General features: G+C 35.6%; 4 protein-coding genes across 6 annotated transcripts; 3 read left to right on the top strand and 1 right to left on the bottom strand.

Moving 5' to 3' along the window:
* The first annotated feature begins 44 nt into the window (after positions 1-44).
* On the top strand, positions 45-1244 carry LOC128872518 (protein FAM177A1). Its single transcript, XM_054115299.1, has 3 exons — positions 45-353; positions 416-538; positions 629-1244. Exons 1-3 carry the CDS (start codon positions 279-281, stop codon positions 884-886), a joined length of 456 nt encoding a protein of 151 aa, XP_053971274.1. The 5' UTR covers positions 45-278; the 3' UTR covers positions 887-1244.
* Positions 1245-1492: 248 nt separating this feature from the next.
* Positions 1493-5747, bottom strand: LOC128872500 (uncharacterized). Its single transcript, XM_054115269.1, has 8 exons — positions 5013-5747; positions 4721-4815; positions 3834-4634; positions 3215-3750; positions 2735-3107; positions 2335-2660; positions 2035-2269; positions 1493-1930 (listed from the first exon to the last, which is right to left on the bottom strand). Exons 1-8 carry the CDS (start codon positions 5089-5091, stop codon positions 1568-1570), a joined length of 2808 nt encoding a protein of 935 aa, XP_053971244.1. The 5' UTR covers positions 5092-5747; the 3' UTR covers positions 1493-1567.
* On the top strand, positions 5744-7160 carry LOC128884878 (ubiquitin-like protein 7). Its single transcript, XM_054138544.1, has 4 exons — positions 5744-5888; positions 6096-6301; positions 6362-6498; positions 6572-7160. The coding sequence occupies exons 1-4, from the start codon at positions 5744-5746 to the stop codon at positions 7158-7160; spliced, it is 1077 nt and encodes a 358-aa protein (XP_053994519.1).
* LOC128872499 (bumetanide-sensitive sodium-(potassium)-chloride cotransporter) lies at positions 7156-25384 on the top strand. 3 transcript variants are annotated; one of them, XM_054115265.1, is made up of 18 exons: positions 7156-7901; positions 10679-11254; positions 19064-19223; positions 19668-19763; positions 20149-20340; positions 20408-20584; positions 20932-21071; positions 21269-21568; positions 21649-21874; positions 21972-22093; positions 22168-22303; positions 22378-22589; positions 22668-22909; positions 23473-23621; positions 23710-24037; positions 24110-24264; positions 24351-24459; positions 24530-25384. In XM_054115265.1, the coding sequence occupies exons 2-18, from the start codon at positions 10988-10990 to the stop codon at positions 24663-24665; spliced, it is 3147 nt and encodes a 1048-aa protein (XP_053971240.1). In that variant the 5' UTR covers positions 7156-7901; positions 10679-10987; the 3' UTR covers positions 24666-25384. The 3 variants fall into 3 exon arrangements, with proteins under 3 accessions (XP_053971240.1, XP_053971239.1, XP_053971241.1); XM_054115264.1 differs by having other exon boundaries at positions 7156-8141; XM_054115266.1 differs by having other exon boundaries at positions 7814-7830.
* Positions 25385-25440: the final 56 nt, after the last annotated feature.

Genomic DNA, 25440 nt, shown 5'->3' with positions numbered 1-25440 from the left:
AAACTATACCTTCTTGCACCTCCTTGCTAGAAAGTTGGTAAAGGGAGGGGGAAGGGGGGGTACGTTGACGTAATGTATCCCTTTAAACCACCTTAAAGAGAACATATTAAATGGACTTTTGTCCAGACACCGTCTGCATATTTATCAATGGGCTCCAAGTGACTCATATGAAAAGAAGAACTTGTTATTATCGTTAGATGACATCACGCGTGGAATCTGTTAGTGTTTGTAAACAGTCCTCGTAATTAGAGATTCTGTCAAAAATTGGGGTATCCATCATGGGTCCAGAAAAAATTGATGCTTGCGATTTATCCGACGTTGTTTTAAACGAAAATAGTAGCAATGACACGCAGGTATGTGACGCAAAAAAGTAAAGTAAAAGTTTTGTATTTACAGACATTCGAAATGATTCTAGGATTTGAAACCAAAAAAACGTCTGAAACGTATATTGCATTTTTCGGATGGCGATTTAGAAGAATATTCTGAAGACGAAACTGATAATTCTGAAGAGAATAAAACAGTCAATCATATAGATCCAGTTAAGTTTTGTTAGCAATCATTATGCACCTTACTTAATTTAGGGTTCCATTAGTGTATTTCATGTAAAATTATAAAATGGAACTTCCAGAAAACACTTAATTGGATACCTTGGGCTTGGTATCAAACAACATGGGTTGGCACTAAGATATTGGATGGTTGTGATTGTGCAGGCGAATGGTTGGCCAGTTTTTTTGGTATTACATCTCCAAAATATCAATTTGAAATTAATGAATTCTATAGACAGCAAGCTCTCGAAAATGAAATGACACATAAACAGGATTTAGAGATGGGTGGATGGAATGAACGTAACAAAAATAATCTTATACAGGACAATAGTGTACAATGAAACAATGGAGTTATATTTTGTAATATTTATTCACAGAATTGTTTATTTTGTGTTAATTAACATTATTCTGTGTTTCAACATTATGTGTACTGAAAATTTGTGGAACTGTTACAATTTTAAATATTTTAGTAATTATAATCACGTATTAAATAGTATGTGTAAAAAAAGTTTTGCTTTTGAAGCATCATAAGTATATTAAATTTGTTACATACATGTGTAATAGTATACAAAATTTTAAAAATATTATCAAAATGTGTTTCATCAATAGAAAGTAATATCATAAACATATGTTTATGGATAGCTTAACAATACTGCTGATACTTAAATCTTGAAAAAATATACAGATTGGACTGAGCTACTTAATTGTCTTATTATATAAGAATATTATTCTAGGTTACTGAATATAGAAAATTATAATGTTTTAGCAACTTTTAGTATTAAAATACATTTTTATATAAACCTTGAATACCAATATTGTAATAAATCAAAAGCATATACATGTCACTAAATTTAATTGCATTTAACCAAACTAATTGTTTAATTGTAATTATCACTTTTCATATTATAAATTGCCATATACTTGCTTTCAACACAGCATGTATCTGCAGGTTTGTATAGCAGGAACTGATACTTGTTATATATAAATATGAAAAGTCTTTTATCTTTTAAAAGTTCGAAAAATTATGATTCTGGTACAAACCTATGTAAAGCACTAGTCAGGACTAGTAAAGAGCTTTGAAGGCCCTGAGGTAAATGCCTTTGTAACCATGCACCTTTATACTGTTCTATGTGTGCCAACATTTTATTTGCTACATCGGTTCTAAATGTAGGTGGCAGATTACATACTCCCAAATTAATTACTGCAAGACCCATATTGCTATTAGGATTAACGCCAACGCCAATTAACGTTCTCCCAATTTTGCATGCCGTTAACATTAAATCAGCGGTCAATTGAAGTTCTTGTATTTCCATTGACGCAAATTTTGATGATAAGTTGACCTCGTACAATGAATGCGAAATGCGTTTAATTTGTTTTGTCACTTTCTATTAAAAACAGTCGGGAATATTATTTTGTCCGTAATCGATCTAACTATACTATCTAAATGTATATTTTCCTTAGATTTAACGGTTATAATTTTTATACTTACTGCAAATAAATCAGATGAAAGGTATTCCAAATTAACATTATCTGGATCTGTTAATAATCTATACAATGCCGATCCTCGATTATCGGGAATTTGTTGTAAATGTTTTGCTCCTTGATTCTTACTTAAAGTAAGTACCAAAGTATCTAAACGCCCCAATTCTAGTATTGCATTTCCAAACTTACATTCTGAATCTTGGAAAATATGAATATCTAGCAGCTTTGTAATACACTTTTGCCTAAAAAGGTAATGTTTTTACTCTTTTCGTAAATATATAATAAGGTGATTTAGTAAAGTTATTACTTTGATCCAAACACTTCAGATATTTCGTAATTGTCATCGACGCCCATTTCTATTTCGCTAGCTGGATTCCATGACAATCCTGCTGCTATTAAATATCCAATCCAAGCAAAGGGATGTGGAGTAAGATGATGACTCCCAGACCAATGTGCTACTACTATGCCTACCGAATCCTGCTCCAGAGAAGTTTTCACTGCATGTTTTGTATTTGCATAAGTTGATGCTGGACATCCTGCTAAACTATTATAACTGGCTGTTCCCGAACTCGGTAAAACATTACCACCCGCTATTCTAAATGCTTCTGTCCACTCAGAAAAATCATAATCTGCCTATAACACGAAATTTGATTGCTTGTAATAATAGTCACTAGTACTTCAACATTTTCTAACACGATGTTATTTACCTGAAATCCATATTCAACAAGAATAATGTTGTTAGGTATATTATGAAATTCTGGCTTGGAATGTAAACCATTCGAACAAAGTAGCAAAGTTGTACTTGAACTCAAATTTAAGGTATGCCATAATTCTTGAAGACAAGAATACGATTTGTATACTTCCGACATATCTGTTTCTATAGTTTCGTTAATCGACAAATTCAAATCAAAATTATCTGCTTGAACGAGTAAACTAGCTAATCTAGGCCCAACATGGACATAACTTAAACTTGGAAATACTGCTAATAATTCTTGGAATATAGGCCACATTTGTGATAAATGATGTTGACCTACATTAGAATCAACATCTAAAGTTGGAACTAAATATAAATGTCGATCCCTGCAATAACAAATAACGTTTTACGGATACAGTAGTAGATCGAAAAAACATAGTGTAAGAGTGTTACTACTGTAATCCAATATAATTTAACACAAAAGTAAACAAACCTGCAGTAACGGTCAAGAGTAACCATTTCAGATTTTGAATAACAAAGTTGCCAATCACAATTTGGAGTAAGTCTCGAATAGAGATGCAAATAGGATATTTTAAAGGATGACCATAAATCGATCATGTGTAGTAAATATTCTAACGTAGGTATGCGACCTCTCGGTGATATATCTAACAATATACCACGGTGCGAGAATCTCGGTTCATCTTTTATAAAAACAGGTTCAATTTCACATGCATCTGGCCTACTGTGATTTTTACTTAATCGCAAAATTTGTACGAATGTGCAAACTGCGTAATGTAATCCAGCTAAACTTCCAGCACCAACTTTAATAGTGTTCTGTGAGATGTGTAACTGATACCCATCAGGTTTATTAAATAACTTTTTATTTACTATACATTCGATTCCATTGTCATTAAGTAACTTGCCAGAGCTGGGATGCACTTCACCAATTTTTACATCATGACCCAACTCCAATAAATGAGTCCTGCTAATTTCCCAAACATCTAGTATTTTGTGTATAGATTCACTACCCTATGTAACAACATAGTATATCAAAGAAATGCAAGAAGTGCATATGACAATAACAATTATTTAATTATGTTAAAAACCTATACCTGTGTTAGAGATATAAAAAGCTCTTTCCCAGCAATAAAAGGTGCAGACAAATTTTTTAATTCAACAACGGTTTTCGGTTGCGGCCAGAGTAAACTATACAGCCCATCTTTTTCTGCACTTTTAGTTGGACTATCTTTTCCTGATTCGCGTAAAGGTATATCGTACACAGGATCTATTGATTTATTAGATTCTATGGAAAGTTGACTCATATTACTTGAAATGCTTTTGTGACAAAAATTTCCTTCTGTGAATGATGCAGTGGGGCTATGCATTGCTTCACTCTCATTTGATACAAAGTTTGATAAATAACTCTGAATAAAACAATGCAAAGGTTGTTTCCCCCTGGAAAGATCATATGGGGTCTTCCCTGCAAAGGTTCCCTTAGATGCTCGTACAAGAGGATTTGCACCCGCTTGTAATAATTCTTGACAGATAGCAACATCACCACGATTTACTGCATCATGTAATGGTGTAGCACCACAGCCATTTACAGCATTTACATCTGCTCCTCTATCAATTAAATATGTGACAATATCTTTGTTTCCATAACAAGCTGCCCAATGTAAAGGTGTATTTTTACTGCCATGAGAGTCCCATGAATTTACATTTAATCCTGCATCTAATAATTGCACTACTCTGTCTATCTCGGATGCAGCAGTTGCTCTCAATAATTCTTCAATGTATGTACGACGTATTGCATCGCTTGATGCAACATCTACAGCATTATGCCCATTGGTGTTTTGAATGGCAGGATTAGCTCCACAACTTAATAATGTACGTACTATATCTGGCTGATTAGTCTGCATTTTTATATAAATCAAAATCTTACTGTATGCAATATGTTTGCATGTACTATCATCTTGTAATATATGATATATATAATTACCTTTGCAGCGTATGAAAGAAAAGTACCTTCTTCCAAGAGTGGTTGATTTAGGATTTTGTCTCTTGTTATACCATCGGCTGTATTACCATTTTCACCTGTCACGAAATTGGTAAACAAAATTTAGACATCAGCACTTGAAAGGTTTCATTGTGCGAGATATATTCATTTCAACGTGACACATTTTAATCCGTTTGTTTACTATACTTGAAATACAAGTATCTTTAACGCAACGTTATGTGATAAATCGTAAAAAAACTATGCATAATTTTATAGTAAAATTTCTTATACGTACATGCATCTAAAAGGGATCTAATTATATCGGTACGTCCATGTTCAATAGCTGTACGAATATTTTCGCAAATGTCTTGCATCTCTGCTTGTTCTTATGTCATATCAAACTTGTGTATTGTACGTACAACATTATACGAAAAATAACTTGAATGTCAGCTATCGAAGATTATGCCAAACATATCACTGAACTTGTTCATCATATTGCTGGCGCTGGCGTTCGGTTTAATGATAAAAGTATCGATACAACTACCGGTAAACGTATCGAGACATCGTTTATCGATTCTCAATGTACTTTTGAAATGTCATTTTATGGAGTTTGCATTATAACAACCACTATTTCGTTAAATTAATAATTCACGATACGTTATACGGTAAAAACAATAAATTGGCGATCTTGTGATCATTAGGGTTTTTATTATGTTCTTAATTGTTCCCATTTAGGCGTATACATGTATTGAGCGCCATTTTACCTTGCGTTTATGGATGTACGTCGTCGAAAGTTTATTGACAGTAGTGTAATACAGAAAATAATAAAACAAAGGTAGTTTAAACTTTCAGGACAGTAAATGTTTTCCACAGTGTACGATTACAAAGCATTACGTAAACGCGAAGAAAGCAGTGATAAGAGACAAAAACACGCGTCTTGTTAAGTTGATGATTTCGTAAAATTGAAGTGTATCGATTAAACAGTACATCTTTTGTGATTTCAAATACGACTTCTCGTTGACAATAATGACTTCAGAATTAATTTTAAGCTTACGTTTAGATCCTGAAACATTTACCACCATCAAGCTAAACGATGTCAATTTTAAAAATAAGGTTAAGGATCTGAAATGTGAGATAGCTGAAAAGGTTAACCTATCGAAGGAATCGTTTGGTAAGATGACGTTTCGTTTTCCTGTCTTTGTTTATGTTTTGATTTCGATTTCATTTTTATACACAATCCTCGAATTTCCTAATGTATAAACAATTTATGATATGAAACTATTGTAATTGTATTTACAATATTATACAAAATATAATTGTAACAAAAGTAATTGTAGAATTACTGCCACAAATATGTTTGTTCTTTGATTTTTTTCAGAATTGATTTATTGTGGGTGTATCCTTGAAGATGATGAAACTTTAGAATCATGTGGTTTAAAAGGTGGTGTAATGATATATGTTTTAAAGAAAAGGGAAAGAGAGATATCGTCGCTATCTAAATATATATCAGAAGATAGCATTTTGCAACTTGTATCTGCATTTAAGTCTATTACAGATAATCCTGTGCTTCACACTACTTTGCAAGTAAGTATTGCATTTATTTCATATGAAATGTCATTGATAAAACATATCCATTAATTGTAGCGTTTCGGCAAGAGGCCAGAAATTATAAGCAACATCATTTCATCTTTTCCTGGATTACATGAAGATATGACAGCAATTGCTATTTTACAAAATTGTGATCTAATGGCACATTTTACAGATGTAGATACTGTCAGAAGGTACATTCTATTTTATACATTTATTTTTATTACTGTTATTTGAATGTGAAGCATATGTTATCCATACGAGTAGGTTTGCAGAGGCACATCCAGTCCTGGTAGAAGCTGCTCATAATATAGCTGTTGCTGTTCACGAAGAGGCACACAATGCAAATGTCAGCACCAACAATTCAGTATCCAATTCACAACCTGCTACTTCTTCCCTTAGTTTAGATAACTTGAGCGATGATGAAGAAATGGCTGGGGATTCTTCTCAGTCTTCTGACTCTATACCCTTGCCACCAAGTTTACCAACCGATACAATGCGCGATAGAGTCATTGCTATATTCGAAGAAACGATTGCCCGCTTACAAGCTAGAATTTCCGATCCTTCTTCTTCTTCTACCTCGGGTGAGAGTACGAATTCTGGAGTAGTAACTACAGAAATGTTCAGGCAAGCTATGCAAGAAGCTTCGGCGGCAACGCCAGGTTTAATCAGTGATTCTGTGCCACCAATTTTACCGCATGTTTTACCAGAAATTATGGACTTGCGAAGACAGTTAGCGCAAATGCACGAAATGGGACTGCAAGATGATACATTGAATATTCAGGCGTTGCAGTTTACGAACGGCGATGTCCAGGCAGCAATCGAGCATGTGTTCAGTGGTTTCAGTAATAATTAAGTATATTGTTAAATTAGCATTTAAACAGAAAAAAATTCATAATTGTATAATTAAATGCCTTATTTCTGAAGTAATTGGAGCCAGCTAGATAAGGTTAAATATGAGAAAGATTTATTTAACATGTTAACAAAATCTCTAATCCTGTTTGCTTTTCTCTAGTTCTATAAGTATCTAGCGAAAATGCTTAGTAAACCAAATTCTTTAAGTCTTAATACATATTCCGATTTATGTACAAAATTTAAAAAACGATTCGAGATTGCTTATATACTTTTGATATTTTAAAAAATTATACTTTAAGCAATTTCATTGATGTATATGAGGATGACACACAGTAAGAACAATAAAATTACATAATTAACAAACTGTATATGGTTTTACGTATCAATGCGAAACTGTGCGAATTCTTACTCCGCATATTTAAATGGAGTACATCTTGGCCCTGATCCTGACGATTTGAAGAGAATCAGCAAGATTCAATGACTTTTTCTTCCACGGCAGGAATCCGTGTACTGAGGGTATAGTAAATTTGTGCGCAAGGCTGATGCGCGAGCGTGTGGCGCGAGAGGAGCGTATGCGCGCGCTCGAGCAAAAGGGAAATTGTGCGACATTCCGTCAGTAGTAAACGGAATTTAGTGACGATCGGACGTGCCGAGTTTCTGAAATCGCCCGAGTACGTATGACAGGAGTCGCACGTGCTTACGAACGCAGTGCGCACCCGGTTCGAAGAGACTCTCGTTCAGTGTGAGTCCAGTGAAAAATAAACGCGTTTCGCACCGTTTTTTCGTCCACGTTGTTTCGAAATGTCGTTTAACGTATTTTCAAAAAGCTCCGAATGTTAGAGTCGTCACATACACAACGCCGGCAGATGTGAACAGTTCGAGAGGCGTGAATATTCATGGCGTGAGGTTATGGGGGAATCGGATACCTGACAGAAACCCTGTTCCACTCGAAAGGACCCTTTAAACGGGGCTGGGGAGAAAGGTGAAGGACTAAACATTTGCTTCTGTTCTGTCGATTGAAAAACGTTGCGATTCCTTTCTGTGAAAGCGCGTAGAAAGACGATGTGCGTGTGTGTACGCCGGTCTTCCCCCTCGCTCAAGAATAACGGTAACTAAACGTTAGTCTGCATTTGCAGTAAAGGCAAACGTGGCGAGATTAAGGCTGGAAATAGGCGAATTTTTCTTTCTTCGAATGTTTATACAAAGCAGTGGTTCAATTATTCGGTGAACATTATTAGAACATTGAACCATTCGAATTATTCAAAGTATTCTGTATACAATTTTTGGTTTGATTACAGGAGATTAACATATACCATGTTTTCATTTTTCCATGTAAACAATAGAAAAGATTAATTTTGTTATGAAAGAAATCTTGTTTTCATTTAATCGCCACCTTTTTAGGGAAGGCACGCGTATTCAATTTTCCGGAGTAGTAATATTCGAATAATGATACTTTATTAAATTGTGAATAAACACTAAATGTTACTGAGTTTCTTAATTTTGTAAATATCTGTTTTAATTGCGTACTGCTAATGGAGTACAAATAAAGTAACGGAAGATACAAAACAGAAATTCTTTCCCCTTGTTTATCAACAACTAGCTCCAATGATGTTAAAATCACTCGAAATCAAGCTTAATAAGAATATTAATTAATATTTCAAAATATATGTACACTATTTTAAGTATGAAATATTCCAGAGAAAAAAAAAATTATTTATTAAATATGGGCATTCTAAACTTTAATTACACGGAATGCAAGGAAAAGAAGAGAAATAAGTTATTCATGCAAATGAAATTTTAATCAATGTTAGAATCTTTTATAAAGCAAAGTAAAATGTGGTTTATTTGCCACGCCCATCCTTTTAAAGGGTTAAAATTCTCCAAGCGACTAAATCTAACTTAAATTTTCCTCATTTCAAGATGATCCTGCGTTTGAAAAATAAAACATATATTGTTTCACTGTCTTTTTTTAATTATCGGGAGATTGAATTAGAATTGGCAAAATTTTGCTCGAGATCTCTGTATTCCATCAATAATTATTTAATCTTTGATTAAAAAAGGTTCAAGTAAAAATTACATTTTCCTTAGGGTAAACAACGAGTGTTTAAAAAATTATGATGAATTCTATAATTTATGTATAAAAATCCAATCATCTCCTCAATTTACAATTAAAAATCGCAGATTTTCCAGGGAACATCAAAGGATTCCCCCGACGAGAGGTAAATAGTCTCCGACCCGCCCAAGTAGCCATTTTTTTCACAGCGTTGCAAGAAACGATTAATTCGATAACTGGATCACCCATGCATTAACCCGTCGAGAGCCAGTAATTATGTGTGGAGTGTTGTAAACAAGGGTAATTTCATAATTGACAAGCCTACGCGGCAGTTGTTAACTAATTGTAACTCGAGAGCCAAGGGCATCGGGCGCCGATCTTTACCAACACGAACCGGTTATGGGGGGTGGACCAAGTGCGGACTTGCTCTGAACTTCCATGAATCATTTCGTTCATTCACCAATCTGGAGTTGAACTAGATAAAGTTCGAGTAACTACCCTTAAAAAGTCGTAATTATTACTCTTTTTGGTCACTTGTGATGTTGGAAATTCTTTTCAAGAAGATGAACACTTCTGCAGACTCGCTTTGAAGTTTAAACTTCTACGGACATCAAATTCGACCACCACAATGGTCAAGAAACCAAACTGCTGAGGATCGTTATACCTCTTAGTTCCTCCCACGACTATTGTTTGTGTACTATTACCTTCTTCTTTTTGGAACACACATAAACTCAATGTGAAGAATCGGTAGAAGAATATTTTCTATGAAAAAATAATTTCATGCGTTCACTGGTCTGGAATCTAACAAATTTCTCTTCTTAGAGCCTCCTTAACTCTAATTCAAACAATTTGGATGACGCGCTTCTTTTTCGAGTAACTACGGTACTACTCACATTTTGGAACACGGTTTTTCAGTCATAAAGCTGAACAAAGATAAAAATCTGAATAATATTATGCAATTTGCTTCATTCGAGTCAAATGGTTAAAGAGCTTGTATCTAAAATTCAATGACAGCACTCGCATCATCCTTCAACTTCGCGAAACGAGTAGAAGACGGGACGCTATACATACAAGCGTTTGAATGTATGACTTAATATTAATAATAAGGCTTGCTTAAATGTAACTTTAAATTTGTCGATCTCCAATATAAATATATAAATCTTGGTACTAGGCGAAGATGAAAATTAGAAAAATAACTTTACAAGGGTAACTTACAATGAAATTCTTTTTTAGTCAAGAGTATGTGACTTCATATCAACTCACATTATTTGAATATTTATGATGGGAAACACTGTAATTGAACCGAAGAGAATCGAATTCAAAATACATTTGCACAGTCTATGTTTATCAATCCAAATAAATTCGGTACAAATATTAAACAGAAATAAATAATTCCACTCCCATCCTAACTCGGAACTATCGTCAAGCTTTACTAACATCTTTCGTCGTTCAACGATTGTTAACAGGGAGCACTGGCCCGAGCTGAACTTAAATTGGTGAGTTGACGAAGAAAATCGGGGGAATCGTCGGATCCTTTGATCGTAAGCGGTGAAGCAGGAGTTTCTTCAGTCGTCGAACAAACACAACAACCAGCCATTGGGCCGTGGTCGAACTCGCTGTTAATTGCACGGAATAATAGATAGAAATAGAGACGAAGAATTACACAGATAAAGGAATCTTGACAAACAGAAATAGAAACGAAGAATTACACAGATAAAGAGTAAGACGAACAGAGAAGCTTGAATAGGGAAAGAAGAAGCAACGAAAGAGGAAAAATGGCCCACGAAAACGGTATAAGCGGTGACGTCGATTCCGAGACGGTGGAATTGAACCCCCTGAGAAGAACGAGGTTTCACGTGAACCGTGTCGATAGTCTCGAAGGTCGTGCCAGTCTTCTTGGCGAACAAGAGACGAAAAAGTCCCTCAGGTACATGACCAGGGAGGCGTTGCCCAGGCTGGACAATTACAGGAACATCATGAGCATCCAGGCCGCTCACAGGCCATCCTTGGACGAGCTTCACAATCCCACTCTGCTTAACAAGGTAAGGATGATGATACTTGACCATTAATAGGACCACTGGTTCTTTGTTTTACGATGCGTCGGTAGTTGTACTCATTACGGTCGCGATCGTGTGCCATGTTACGCGCTTAGTACTTCTTTCCAGCTTGGTAAAGTTCTTCGAGCACGCGACGCCTTGCCGGGTGTTTCCTTCCGGTAATTTTGGCGGGAAGTAAACATTTTCCCGGCGGAAATCGCCCATTTCCTTAAGCCTCCGTTCTACTGGTTTCTTACCATTTTGGAAGTCCAAAGAGAAAGAAAATTTCAGCGCTCGAGATTTGCTGAACGTTTATGCTATCTTTGTTTTAATTAATGTACTATGTATTATGCTTCATTAATTAATATATTTTAATCGATTCATATTCTTCTGTTTTCGATGATTTTTGTGGATTGTACATTTTTACTTTTCGAATTTATTTGTTGTTTTTAGCCAGATGACCATAATTGCTAACTTGAGAATTTACTAATTAATTAATCGAGAATTAAATAACATTTTTTTTTACACTGTCTCTTTCATTCTTCACAATTGCGAAGTTAGCTAAAATTGCATTAAATTTTATTTACTCGCGCGTTTCCACATTCCTCTGAAATTGTTATCTCATCGCTGTAAAATGCGTAAGATGTTGTATTTGAAGACACCTAACGATTCCCTATCGGTTCTTTTGTTCAAGAGTCTTGGTCGATCTCAGTAATTCATTTGCATGCAAACACATCTTTATTTATTCAGTAGGTAATATTTTACAGCTGTCTATAGACATAGTATTATCTAACACATTCTTGTGTTGATTATTTCCACTCAGTTTCAAGGAGAGATTTTTCAACTTACGTTCCCTTCCAAAACCGAACCATCGTTAGGGCTAGGCCCTCATATAAATTGAAATAAATTAATCTAAACGAACCTAATTCCTAGGAAGGTAACAAGTGGTAAATAAAACGTTCTACGAATTAGTACTAAAACCAATAAAAACTAAGTCGTTCTAATTACATGGTAGAAATATTCACGCTGGAATTGTTCTCTAATTCGTGTCTTCGAGGTCCAAGATGTTGTTCCTGTTGGACAACAGTTAATCTGCGCCAATTGAAGAATCCTTCGAGTCAGTTCTATCTGTTTCGATCAAACGACTATCAACCACGATTGTTTTATAGGAGGCGATATTTAGAAAATCCCGTGGGACGTGATTAGCTAAATGTAAGCATAGCTGAAACGATCGGTGGGCCAGAGTATGACATGTTCGGAGGATCCTAACGACTTGAATCCATTGTCTAGATTGACACTAATGTGGAGTCGACGATAACTCAACTCGAATAGGTTTCAGTTGTCTAATTGCTACGCGATTACTTAACTATGTAAATGATTCGATTGATTTTTAAACGGGGGTTAATCAGTAGACACTAAAAGTTGCTCATCACGATCATCATCTATTGAAATCTGTCATTAGTTACTCATTACCTACTAAGTATTTACCCAACAACTCTATCGACTCATTGTTCTTACTAAATAATGATCACACTCAGGTTTTACTCATCACTGTCATCAGCTATCTATCATTATCACCACTCTTAGTATCTGTTTAGTACTATAAGCTACTTATTCCTCTCTGTACGCGCTTCTTTGAACAATTATTCGCTACACTCATTGCTTTAAGTGACTACTCATCGCTATCATCAGCCACACAACATTTTCATCATTTATTTATGAGGTTCCACTAGTTAGTCACCAGTTTCACTGCTACTCCAGCACTCCGAAATTCAATCGAACAAGTTCACATCCATAAGAAAACTCACATGTTTATTTGACACGATAACGAATCCTATTTAAACAAACTTCGTGAATGTGTCGCATATTACAAGCATATATTATGCAAGTTGTTACGCGTAGCACGACAGTATGCAAACGAATGTTATCGAAGTAAGCAACTTTTACATCTAAATATACGTTTGTTCTCGTAATAAGTTGCGTAAACACGGTGATCGTTATCTTTTGTAATTGGTCAAGGTAATTAAATGTACGTTTTGTGTCGCTCGTTTTCCATGGACTTTCACATTTACGATTAAATCGACCCTTGTTAAATAGGAGAATCTTTAGTGCTCGAGTCACGAAAGTGATCCACTGTTATTTAGCGATTACTCGTATCGATTTCTGATACGAATTCTAACGAAAATACATACGAATGTATATAATAACTTTCATGGTTTCTGAGGGGTTAAAATAGAACTCCGACGTTTGAACAATTAAAGCAACGCTTGGAAAATTTATAAATACCACGAGAGTGTCTCGTCCATTGAAATATTTAGTCGAGAAATTGATATTCTCGTGTGAGCACTGTCGCATTCTGGACTAGCAGTGAATTATACATTATACTGGTAATTTTGATTCCTCGAACTGCACGGTCTTCGAGCTACCCTGCCAGTGGCACGCGACATTTTTGTCAATTTAGAGTGCAATAATCGTCGATTAACATACCGAGGAGAGGAATTTGAAATTTTATTGTAATGTCGAGGCTACGATTGGGATATTTTAAACATTCTGTAACGATAAAAATAAAGTAATATTAATACAGCAAAATTAATTTCTTTTGTAGTATAAAGTAACGAGAATTAAAAAGTAATTTTAGTTTGTTTAGATCATTCATTCGTACTATTCGAATACCTATGAATTATTCGAATTTATTCTAATACAGTCAGGCCTTCATGACCCGAAACTTCTTTAAGTCGAAGGTCTCTGCAAAACGTCCACTCAACATTTACAAGGAGATTTATATAAACAGGATTTATATAAATTGACGTCTACAATTCGTATTTATATAAATTGACGTCTACAATTCGTATTTATATAAATTGACGTGTACAACTCGAATCTCCGTAAATTGACCTCAACAATTTACCGATTTCTAACAACCTCGACATCAATCGACTGTGATTTGTTCTTGTTTCCTACATTGTGTTCCCTTATGCGATTCTACAGAAAAAAAGGACCTTCCTCTCCTTGTAGTCCATCTATGAAAGGCGAAATTACTCGTAGCTGTCCACGTTCTACTTACTCGTAGCATCACATTTCCCCTAATCAAGAACTATTCTTTCTTCCTGCGATGCATTTCATTTCCTCGTCTCTCGTGACGAGCACTCGGTCTCCAATCTTTGCTTTAGCAAAATTGGATCGTGTCACCGATTTCGAAAAGTGTGTCACGAAGCAAGGAAGAATTATGACTTATCGATAAATTAAAAAAATGTTAATCAAAGTCTGTTGCTAATACATTAATATGAATTATTGAATAAATATGAATGAATGCTAATTGAAGCGACTTTAAGTTCAGATGGATCTTCAGATTTAACAGAATTCAAAGCATGGAGTACTAAGAGTGAATTAATAATATTCGTATGTTTGCTAAAAATTCCTCGAGTTGTTGGCCAGTAAGTGGGTTCCTAAGGATTCCCTCTTCTATCTACCACCGAGGTTAGCAACCTGTATAGAATTATATTAAACGAATATTATGCAATCAGGAAATTTCAGATGTGAAACAATTTATTCCACGAGGTATTGAACTATTTTTCAATCAACCGGTCTTGAATCGAATCCTTCTTGGACACTGTACAATCGCCAAGTGAACGAAGGTGTTGTTAACCCTTTCGCTACGTCAGAGTGGATTGTAAATTTAGTATTACTGTTGCATGGGAGTCACGAGTGTACACTTTGCCGCGTACACGATTGGCGCTCGTTACTTTGTTGCATCATGCAATTTATTAGTAACTTATTCTCGACTTAGCAATGCAACGGCTCGTCGCGCGAGGCGATTACGTTGCGGCTGTCCATTATAATGTCGCTGAAGTGGCTGCCCGCAACGAAAGGGTTAAGAACACATGTCAGAACCTTTGTGATCCACCAAGTGAAAGAATCGTTTTGGGAGACCCTTCGTAATTGTCCTATGAAGGAGAACACTTCCACCTTTTACTGCAATGGTTTTGCAAACTATTTGAAAAGGGATGTTCTTTAACAAAAAAAATAAAATTTAGGTACCTATGATAAATGGTCGATTCAACACGTTCACCACCCATCTATGGGTGACAGTGCTTTTCACTGAAGAATTAAAAAAATTAATTCTGCAAGTAAAATGTCAAAGAAAATGTATTCGAATGAAATATTTGAATTTCGATGAAGTTTTTAATAATCTATAAACAAAGTTTAATCGCAGTAGAAATTTTCGAGAGAGTCAGTCAACGTGTTAAAACGATATAAGAAGAATATCCGACACTTGTTCAACTCTAACAAACGACTGAATTACAGAGTTTGCCCTACTTTATTTTAGAGTACAGAATAAAAATTGCAAATTCATACCTAAAAATTAAACCAAACGAATTCTTCCGCCTCTATCCTTCTTCCACAGACTCAACTTGTCCCAGACCGAGCAACAGAAGAATTCATTTGTTTCTACACCTCCAAATAGCCAAATTTGCGATTTTTATTCACCATTCACGATCAATTGTATCCAATTTTGATCCTGATAGCCCAGACATAAACGGTGGAAGTGTACGCGCGATAAAATTGAAATATCAATCGTAAATCCGAATTGTGCCTCATGCATTGCTTAACGAGAGTGTCAATAGGACCAGTAAAACGCGTGCTCCGAATACATTACGAGTCGAGGGATAAGCGTTTGTTATTATTTGACTATTATACCATATATTCAGTCGACGTGTTATCTCCTACACGAGCGCGTGTAACAGTGCGTGAGAAGCGCTCCTTTCCTCGTCGATTCTTTTCTTTTGCGCTCGTAATTCACTTACACGTCGCATGCACTTATGTGCATTCGTGGATCGCATCCGACGTGTATGATCCTAACAGCAGCAACGAACGAAGTGTCTCGTGAGAGTTCACGAGTCTGCAGTACTCTGATTGTAATTTTATGAAATGTTTCTTGGGGCATTGCATTTTCACGTTTCTTCCATTGGCGAACCTCTTACAATGTGTTTGTTATAAAAGAAAGGTGTTCGAAAAATCTGAAAAATTTTCAGTGATTAAATGAAGTTCATTGTTAACGTAATCGATCCTTGTAGTCGTGAAATAGATATTTTTATAGATAGTGCTTCTGTTAGTATATAAAGAGAATTAATAATTATTTTTTCATGGTTTTCAAGGCATGGGAAATTTTGACATATAATTGATTTGAAGAAGTAGAATAGTTAAGGGTTACAAAAGGTCTAAATATATAATGAGATTATAATCCGTTCTATGAATATTTTAGTTATTACGTTTTCCTAATTACGTCTCCTGAAGAGGACTTGTATAATAAACCTCTACATTGAGGAAGTGTCTTGTACTATCTCTATATTGTCGTAATGTCAATAAAATTACGTCTCTTCAGTAATTTCTCTCATTAACTTGTTGTTTACGCTTCTGGAGGTACACGAGGCGTTACATTGTCAATCATTACGCGTCACGTTGTTAAAAAAAACATGACGCGCAATTAGTATGCAAATTTCCTCGATGTAAATTAAAACGATAAGTCGATAATGCCACGTCCAGTTCATAATTTTCTTAAAATAGAACCTTCTCGGACCTTATTAATATTTAACCACTTTTACTCAAATTTAGAATCATAATTGTGATAGAAACCGTTTATATTTTATTAGCTCTTTCGTAGTATTATATCTGTGTATAGCATACTCGATAGACTTATAGATGAAGGCTCATTTGGAAGAGCTAACGAAGTATTAACCGTCCCTGTTACGTAATTCGAATTTTATAATAATTCAAGTGAAAATGTTTAAATTGATCATTTTGGTCTATCATAAAGAACGTAAATTTATATTAATTATTATTATAGTAGGAATTTTTTAAAAATAAAATTTGTAAAATAGGGGACTCGACGAATAGTCTCGATACGAAAGTTTGAAAAGTACGAACGCGTTACTTTTTCACAGAGGGTAAGCTGCCGCGAGATTGGCTCCGCGCAGACGTGTAAGAATAATTTTGCAATTATAGCCGAGTCCAAGGCACGATATTCGAGGATATAACAGGGAATAATGGGATGAAATAATCGTCTCTCTAAGAGCTATAAGCCAGTTGAGAAGGCTTGCGTACCCTTGAACCGCCTGATGGTCGTGCTTCTCTTCTACAAACACAGTTTCGTGGTCGAAGGGACCAGATATTTCAAAATCTTTAATGGTTGCATTTTATTTTGCTCGATCACGAAGTGAGAATACCTAAAACTCTTAATTCGATTTTTATAATTAACCATACGTTGGATTCATACCCATATAATTGTTTTTGCAAGCCACATCGATGAAGAGGTCTCTCAAAACACACAAAGAATCTCAATTCCAGATGACTTTACCATAGAGTTTCTAAATAAACAATAGCAATGTACATTTTTCAAATTCTCGATTAAAGTAGGCGTTCTTTTCAAGGAATTAACCTTCGGTGAATTTTATGCGTAAATAAATAATCTCTATTCTAATCTACCCCTAATCTCGACGACTTCGTCATGACTTCTGAGGGCGTGATCCGATTATTTACTACATGTTCCGTCGCTTCTAAGGCTTCCAGAAATGTTTGTTTGGTCAAGATCAATGTGTATTTAGGATTCATGTTGGTTCTTGGAACGAAGTATTAATCTCGCTCGAACCTCGACTCTGAGAACGTCGAGGTTGTTATTCATACTGCACGTTGTTTGAACGCTCTACAAATTAATTGTACTTTTCTATACATGGTGCACTATTTAGTCGGTATTCCATAGGTGTCAACGATTGCGCTTTAATTGTTTTACAATATCTTTTGTAGACCTTCTTTAATTTGCTTATGAATTCTACTTGCTACCAGTGTAGATGGATTTAAAAAAAGGAATTAATAGTTCATCGTTTAATAAAGATTATTAAATATCCTTTTTCGAGTTCTTAAGCAACCTTTCGACCGCGACCCGCGCGATTTCCAAGTCGAATTCCTAAAAAGTATCTCAACATTGGGCGACGTGTAATATACGACATGTGAGGCATTGTTACGTAAATCGTTAGTCTTCATTGGTCGACTGGCGACCCTTCCTCTAGACGAATCACCTTCAATGCCGATAACCACCTCTAAATCTCAATTTACGCGTAACGCTCACGTAGAGAGATCTGCAGATCTCTCGGCAAGTTCTCCAGTTGAATTCTATAAATACTTGTTTATCCCGAATAAACGCTCATTGGACGAAAGTTTATTCATAATCGTAACGAGCACCGTCAAGTTGTAGCAAAAACTTAGCGTAACGAAACGAAGATAAACGATTCGTTGCTCTCAAATTTTTGCCACGACTATTTCTTTTTTTTTTCTTCGTTGCTCGTCGAGCAAAAACTAAAATTTGAATTGCAGAATGAAGTTGCACTTCGCGTGGGATGAATGGAGGGGGGTCGTATTTTATTAAAGGTGTGTAACAAATAAAACGAACGTTTTGATTTGAAACGTCCATTCGATTGCATTTATAATTGGAATTTTCAAGGGTCCATTGTGAAATATTTTATTCTATGATTCAAATTTTGTTGCCTATCGCTGAGAATAAATATAATACTTATTCGTAAGACTCGGAGGTACGATTTATCTTCTGAATTTGCTAATTTAGAAACTGTACGCGTTTTAAGATATTTTTATCGTGAAGATTTCAATACTATTTTCTCTCTCACTTGCACAATTTTTGTGTATTTTCTATGGCCCACTTAGGATTAGAAATTCCTACGTGAACTACCGCAGGGGACATTATCATTGTAATTTGCGAATATCAACGAACAATGTTTACTACTCACTTATGAACTGTTGTTTCAGGGCCCAGGCTCGCACACTTTGCCCATAGCACACGTGAAGCCATCGACGTCTGGGTTCAAATTCGGATGGATTCAAGGAGTTTTGCTGCGATGTCTTCTGAATATTTGGGGGGTGATGCTCTTTCTAAGACTCTCCTGGGTCGTAGCTCAAGCGGGCACAGGTAATTAGTTAACCACCAGTGGATATTTCTTAGAAATATCGTCAGTCACACCCGCAAGTGTTTCTTGGAAACTTCCAAGTGTTCTTCGAAATGAAATCTGAAACTGTTCTATCAATTGTCTTTATATTTGTATTTCTTGGTACCAGACTTCATGGAAATAGTGTTAAGAATAAGACACGTGTACTGAAGAGATTCATTAGAATCTTGGATGAACTAAGAATTAGGTTACTCTGATGTTTCACTATCCAGTAAAAAATAAATAAATAGTGAAGACATCAGAGACCAGTGTACTTTTAATGACAGAATCAGTATTTAAAAAAAATGATTTTTAAACATTATTTTATCATTGGTATACAACTATGTCCCCAGAATAAGAAAATCGTGGCTTGAACGAATGACATAATTCGTTAATTAATAGTAAATTATTTTCTCTCGTGGTTTCAGGGCAAGCTATTTTATTGATTTTCACAACGACAGCCGTGACCACTATAACATCACTATCGATGTCGGCAATTAGTACAAATGGGCTCATTAAAGGAGGTAAAGAATGTTAAACAAATCATTTGCTTAAGAGGGCAGTCCGACAACTCTATGAGTTTCACATTTTTATTTACTATTTATTATTCGATTAAAATTTATCTTATCTTTAAATCTCCTCTTGGTCGATCGATTTACGCGTGGCACTTGCTCAGAACGGAATCAATTGGCCGTTCAAGGTCAGTGGCGAGCCACCCCCCACCATTATGTCTGCTGTTCTGCGCAATCCACGGACGCACACACTCTCAGCGTCGAGTAAAAGTGGGAGCTGCGTCTGACACTATTCACGGTCAGGGTGATGGCCTTGAACGATCAATTGTATTTGGCACGACTGCGATGAACTCGCGTCGTTACCAGATCGATGGGATTAATTAAACATTTCCCGCAGGTGGCACGTATTACATGATTTCTAGATCATTGGGTCCAGAATTCGGTGGATCCATAGGTTTGATATTCTCGTTGGCGAACGCGGTAGCTTGCGCAATGTACGTAGTTGGTTTCTGCGAAAGTATGGTTGATTGTCTCAAAGCTAACGGGATTTGCATCGTTGATTGCGATAACACAGATATCAGAATTATAGGTCAGTGGTTATCGAATTTTTTTGTTTGCTTGTCGTACATAGGTTTCATTACTTTTTTTTCCCACAGGTTGCATCACGATAGTTCTGCTTCTTTTGATCGTGATGATCGGTTTGGAGTGGGAGGCAAAGGCCCAGATCGGTTTGCTCGTCATACTCCTTGTAGCTATTGTCGATTTCATGATAGGCACTTTTATTGGCCCTAAAGACGACCACGAGAAAGCCAAAGGATTTATAGGGTACAATGGTAATGGCTCTAATTGCTCGCAACAAATAATCATTAGGCATCTATAAAACCTTAGATTCTAAAAAGAAATTTTATGATAGAGCCATTAGTAACTATTTGTTTCTACCCTTGTGTGAGATGTTGCTAATAGATTCCACATTATTACTTTAAAGCTACAATTGATACATATTGATAACAGGATTAAATCAGATACAAAATGTAGACCTCCATTTTGAGTCACTTAGTGTTATAGGGGCTTAATCATTGTATATATATTTTCTATATACTTGTAATAAGTTATTGTCGGAAATCTTGAAAAGTGCAGCAGACTGTAACTTTCAAATGTTTGTTTTTTATGTGTACTGCAGCTGAACTGTTCAAGGAGAACTTTTATCCGGACTATAGGTACTATGAAGGTGTGGAACATAGTTTCTTTTCAGTCTTGGCTATATTTTTCCCAGCGGCAACAGGTATCCTGGCAGGTGCGAATATATCCGGTGATTTGAAGGTGATTTAGACCTTTCGTCTATAGGGTATATCCAAATACTGTTATCGTTAAGATTGCGCGTGATTACTATCAGCGATCATTCCTTATCATTTGCACACACACAGCATACACTTTTACACTGCATGAATCGATCGTTGAAATATTCAAATAAGTCTCAAGAAAATTCCACTCATCTAGGTTATTTATATTTTTACTAGGACCCACAAACAGCTATTCCCAAGGGAACGCTGCTGGCAATTCTTTTGACAACGATTTCTTATTTTCTTATGGCACTAATGGTAGGAGGGTCGGTTATGCGAGACGCTTCGGGCGATGTTAACGATCTATGGAACGTTTTTAATAGTTCATACGCTGCTATACCAAATTTCAACGCAAGCAACGGGACTACAGAAAGCACCATTGCTACTGTTAATTCGAGCGAAATAGTTTGGAGTATATATGGCACGAAATTTAATTGTACTGGCAATTGTCCTTACGGTAGCCACAATAGTTTTCAGGTATTTCATGCAATATCTTACAAAAACTTATAAAGAGTCACATATTTATTGTATCGTATAAATAAACTCCAATTCTTTAGGTGATCGAATTGGTCTCCGTGTTTGGTCCCATTATTTATGCAGGATGCTTCGCGGCCACGCTGTCCAGCGCTTTAGCATCATTGGTTTCCGCGCCTAAAGTATTCCAGGCGCTTTGTCTCGACAAACTATACCCTGGAATCGCATGGTTCAGCGGCGAGAAAGACAAAGAACCAATTCGTGGCTACTTTCTTACATTTGTAATCGCCGTCGGTTTCATTTTAATCGGTAAATGTTACGATCTCTTACAAATAAATTAAAAAACTAATCGATTACTCTCCTCTGTTACAAATTTCCTTATCGTAAAGCGTGACTTTTCTTTCAGGAGAATTGAATGCCATAGCTCCTTTGATCTCAAACTTCTTCTTGGCTGCCTATACCCTCATAAACTTCAGCACATTTCACGCTTCGCTGGCCAAACCAATTGGTTGGCGACCAACGTTTAAGGTAAACATTTCGTTGTATTATTTCTCGAATAAAAACAGATCACTCACTCTAAGGACGACATTCTTTCGTTTCAGTATTATAACATGTGGCTAAGTCTCGCTGGCTCTATTCTCTGTGTTTCTGTGATGTTCCTGATCTCATGGTGGACAGCTTTAATCACTCTATGCGTAGTTTTAGCGCTTTACCTAGTAGTATCGTACAGAAAACCAGGTAAATTATTCGTGTAACTACTTTGATAGGTAGTATCAGGTTTGTAAGGATACATAGAGATTTTTTTTTTATAGATGTAAATTGGGGTTCAACAACGCAAGCTCAAACATACAACAACGCTTTGACCGCTGTCCAACAATTAGACAGAGTCGAAGAACACGTTAAAAATTACAGGCCTCAGCTTCTAGTACTCACTGGTAGCCCGAGTGCGAGATCGTCGCTAGTTGACTTTGCGCATCACATTACCAAGAATAATAGCCTATTCATTTGTGGTCATATTATCGAGGTACGAGCCACACTGATTAATTTATAATCCTATAAATTTATTGTACGATGATAACGAGCATATCTTTCGACATTTCAGTCACCGATATCGTATAAAACGCGCAACTCCATGGTCATCAATTGTACTTCTTGGTTTAGAGCTAACAAAATCAAAGCGTTTTATTCTTTGGTGGATGGCGCGAACTTTCAAGATGGTGCCACGTCACTTTTGCAAGCCGCAGGCTTGGGGAAAATGAAGCCTAATATTTTATTAATGGGCTACAAGCAAGACTGGATGACATGCTCGCGGAATAATTTGAATATGTACTTTAACGTGATGCAGTACGTGTTCTCATATAACGCAAAATAGAATATTTTAATTCACGTATTTACAATTAATCATTCTCAAATAATAATTGATCCAAACCTTTACTTTGCTCACGATTTAGTCAGTCTCATAAATATTCGTACCGTCTATGTCTATCGAAGAAATTTGTTTAAATTAAATGGTAAGTTTGATGTTGCCAAGTGTATGCTTGTATAAATATGTTGATGTATACATATATAAACAGTGAGGAGCAAAGCTGAACCACTCACAACAATTTTTACGAAAAATATTTATTACAAAAAACCAACATTGATCATTACTTCTTTATAGTTTCAGGAAGCTTACACTATTTTACAACATTTAAAATTTGTTTTCCTTTCGCTGAAAAAATAAAACTTCATGTATAAGCTTATTCATTTGGTAATATCAAACTTATTAATTTAGCCAAACTTCTACAATAGACATAGAGGGTACGAATATCTATGTACTGTATGTCAATCTTCTTAGAAATGGTTGTGCACCTATTTGGATAAGTAATTCGGTATTTAGTAATAATATATTTTGTGCTTTTATTTAGTAAAGCCTTGGATATGCACATAGCAGTAGCGCTCCTTCGACTGAGCGAAGGCCTTGACTATAGTGCAGCTATAGGAGACAATGAAGACCAGAAAAAAAATGTGCCAGTTACATTACCAGGAAATCAAAGTTTCTCTCAACTTAGCCAAGGTTGGAAACTGAATTTACAACATTAAAATTTTACTAGAATTTTTTCATGACACAAATAATCGCTAATAATTGGTATTCATTAACGTAGCAAGTAGCACATCAGACATTTCAATACCCGGTAGTCCAGCACCGAGACGTTCCAGAATGATCAACGAGTACCCTAATCCAACAGCGGAAGATCAACGCGATAATCGACCGAATATCATACCCATAGCGAAAGATATTCTCAACGCCGTGACGAAATTTCAACGTAAACAGAAAAAGGGTACGATAGATGTATGGTGGCTATACGACGACGGAGGTTTAACGCTTCTACTACCATACATTATCAGCACAAGGCGGAATTGGTCGAACAGTAAATTGAGGGTCTTCGCGCTTGCAAATAAATACTCCGAACTGGAATACGAACAAAGAAAGTAAGCAATGAAACATTAATCTCCATAGACGATAGCGGATGAAACGAATTGTTGAGATGATTATATTTTTAGCATGGCAAGTCTTTTATCAAAGTTCCGGATAGATTACTCTGACTTGAAAGTTATACCAGATATTTCGAAACAAGCGCAAGATAGCACAAAGAGTTTCTTCGATTCGTTGATAGCGAACTTTCAACAAACGGATGACCCTAAAGCGACAGATGATGGTACTATCATTTTAATAATGTTACATGATATATAAGATGCCAACAGAGTTTTATGTCTCTCAAATTGACCGCTTATTTTCTTCCAGACGTCATTAAAGATTCGGAACTAATTGCTATGAAAGAGAAGACGAATAGGCACTTGCGTTTACGAGAATTGTTACTTCAACATTCGATGGAAGCTAATTTAGTCGTCATGTGAGTGGCAGAGGATTAGTAATCGTCGACTTTTGGTGGAACATTTATACATTTATGGGATATTTTTCAGGACACTGCCGATGCCTCGAAAAGGTGCTGTATCGGCAGCTCTGTACATGGCCTGGCTAGAGACTCTAACTCGCGATATGCCACCATTTTTACTTGTACGAGGGAATCACACATCCGTTTTAACTTTTTACTCCTAATGATGCAAAAGATGAGAAAAACTTGTATATAACGACGTCGACGATTGTCGAGATTAGTTGAAGAAGTGTTCTATTAATAACGACTTAAACACTATAGATGACGTAAACTTGGTGATATACAACAATAAATACGTGCCTTTATACGCGAAAAGGCACACGTTTGAATGAGGTATTGGTCGAGAGTGCGTGAGTTTACCAAGGACCAATATTTTCGAGTATATTTTAATAGAATGAACGTAGCAAGACTGTGTTATTTTTTTTAAACGCATGTTTGCTACAATAATTGTTTCTAAATTTTCGAAATGACGTTTTCCATCCACCAATTGTAAAAAAAAAAGTAATTATATCTTTACAAATACTTAAAATAAATGACCATGTTTAGATATGTAACTCGTAAGATCACCGATAACATGTTCCGCACATTTGCTTATAATTATTCAAAATTTAAGTAACGTGTATCATTATTTTACGATATTTAAATTTATGTAATTGTACAACCGACAATCACTTCGCGTAAAATATTTTTAACGACGGTACTTTGAATAAATTTAAGCGAGTGTGAATTTTCTTGCCATTAAAATTTGAAGAAAAATGAAAAAATACTAGTCTTAGGTTTAATATTAAAATTAAAACCCGTATGTATTCGTATTAGATCGTAAAAATTATGTACAAAAGTTTAAATTTTGATTACATCGTAGTTACTACGATAAGTCATTCGTTTATATTATTGTGGGTGTTTTGTGAGAACGTTTTTAAATAAATCAATTATTTTAGT

This window comes from Hylaeus volcanicus, chromosome 2 (assembly GCF_026283585.1).
Source record: "Hylaeus volcanicus isolate JK05 chromosome 2, UHH_iyHylVolc1.0_haploid, whole genome shotgun sequence".
Taxonomy (NCBI): domain Eukaryota; kingdom Metazoa; phylum Arthropoda; class Insecta; order Hymenoptera; family Colletidae; genus Hylaeus; species Hylaeus volcanicus.
The sequence above is the reverse complement of the archived record's forward strand: the minus strand, read 5'-3'. Positions and strand labels throughout refer to the sequence as shown.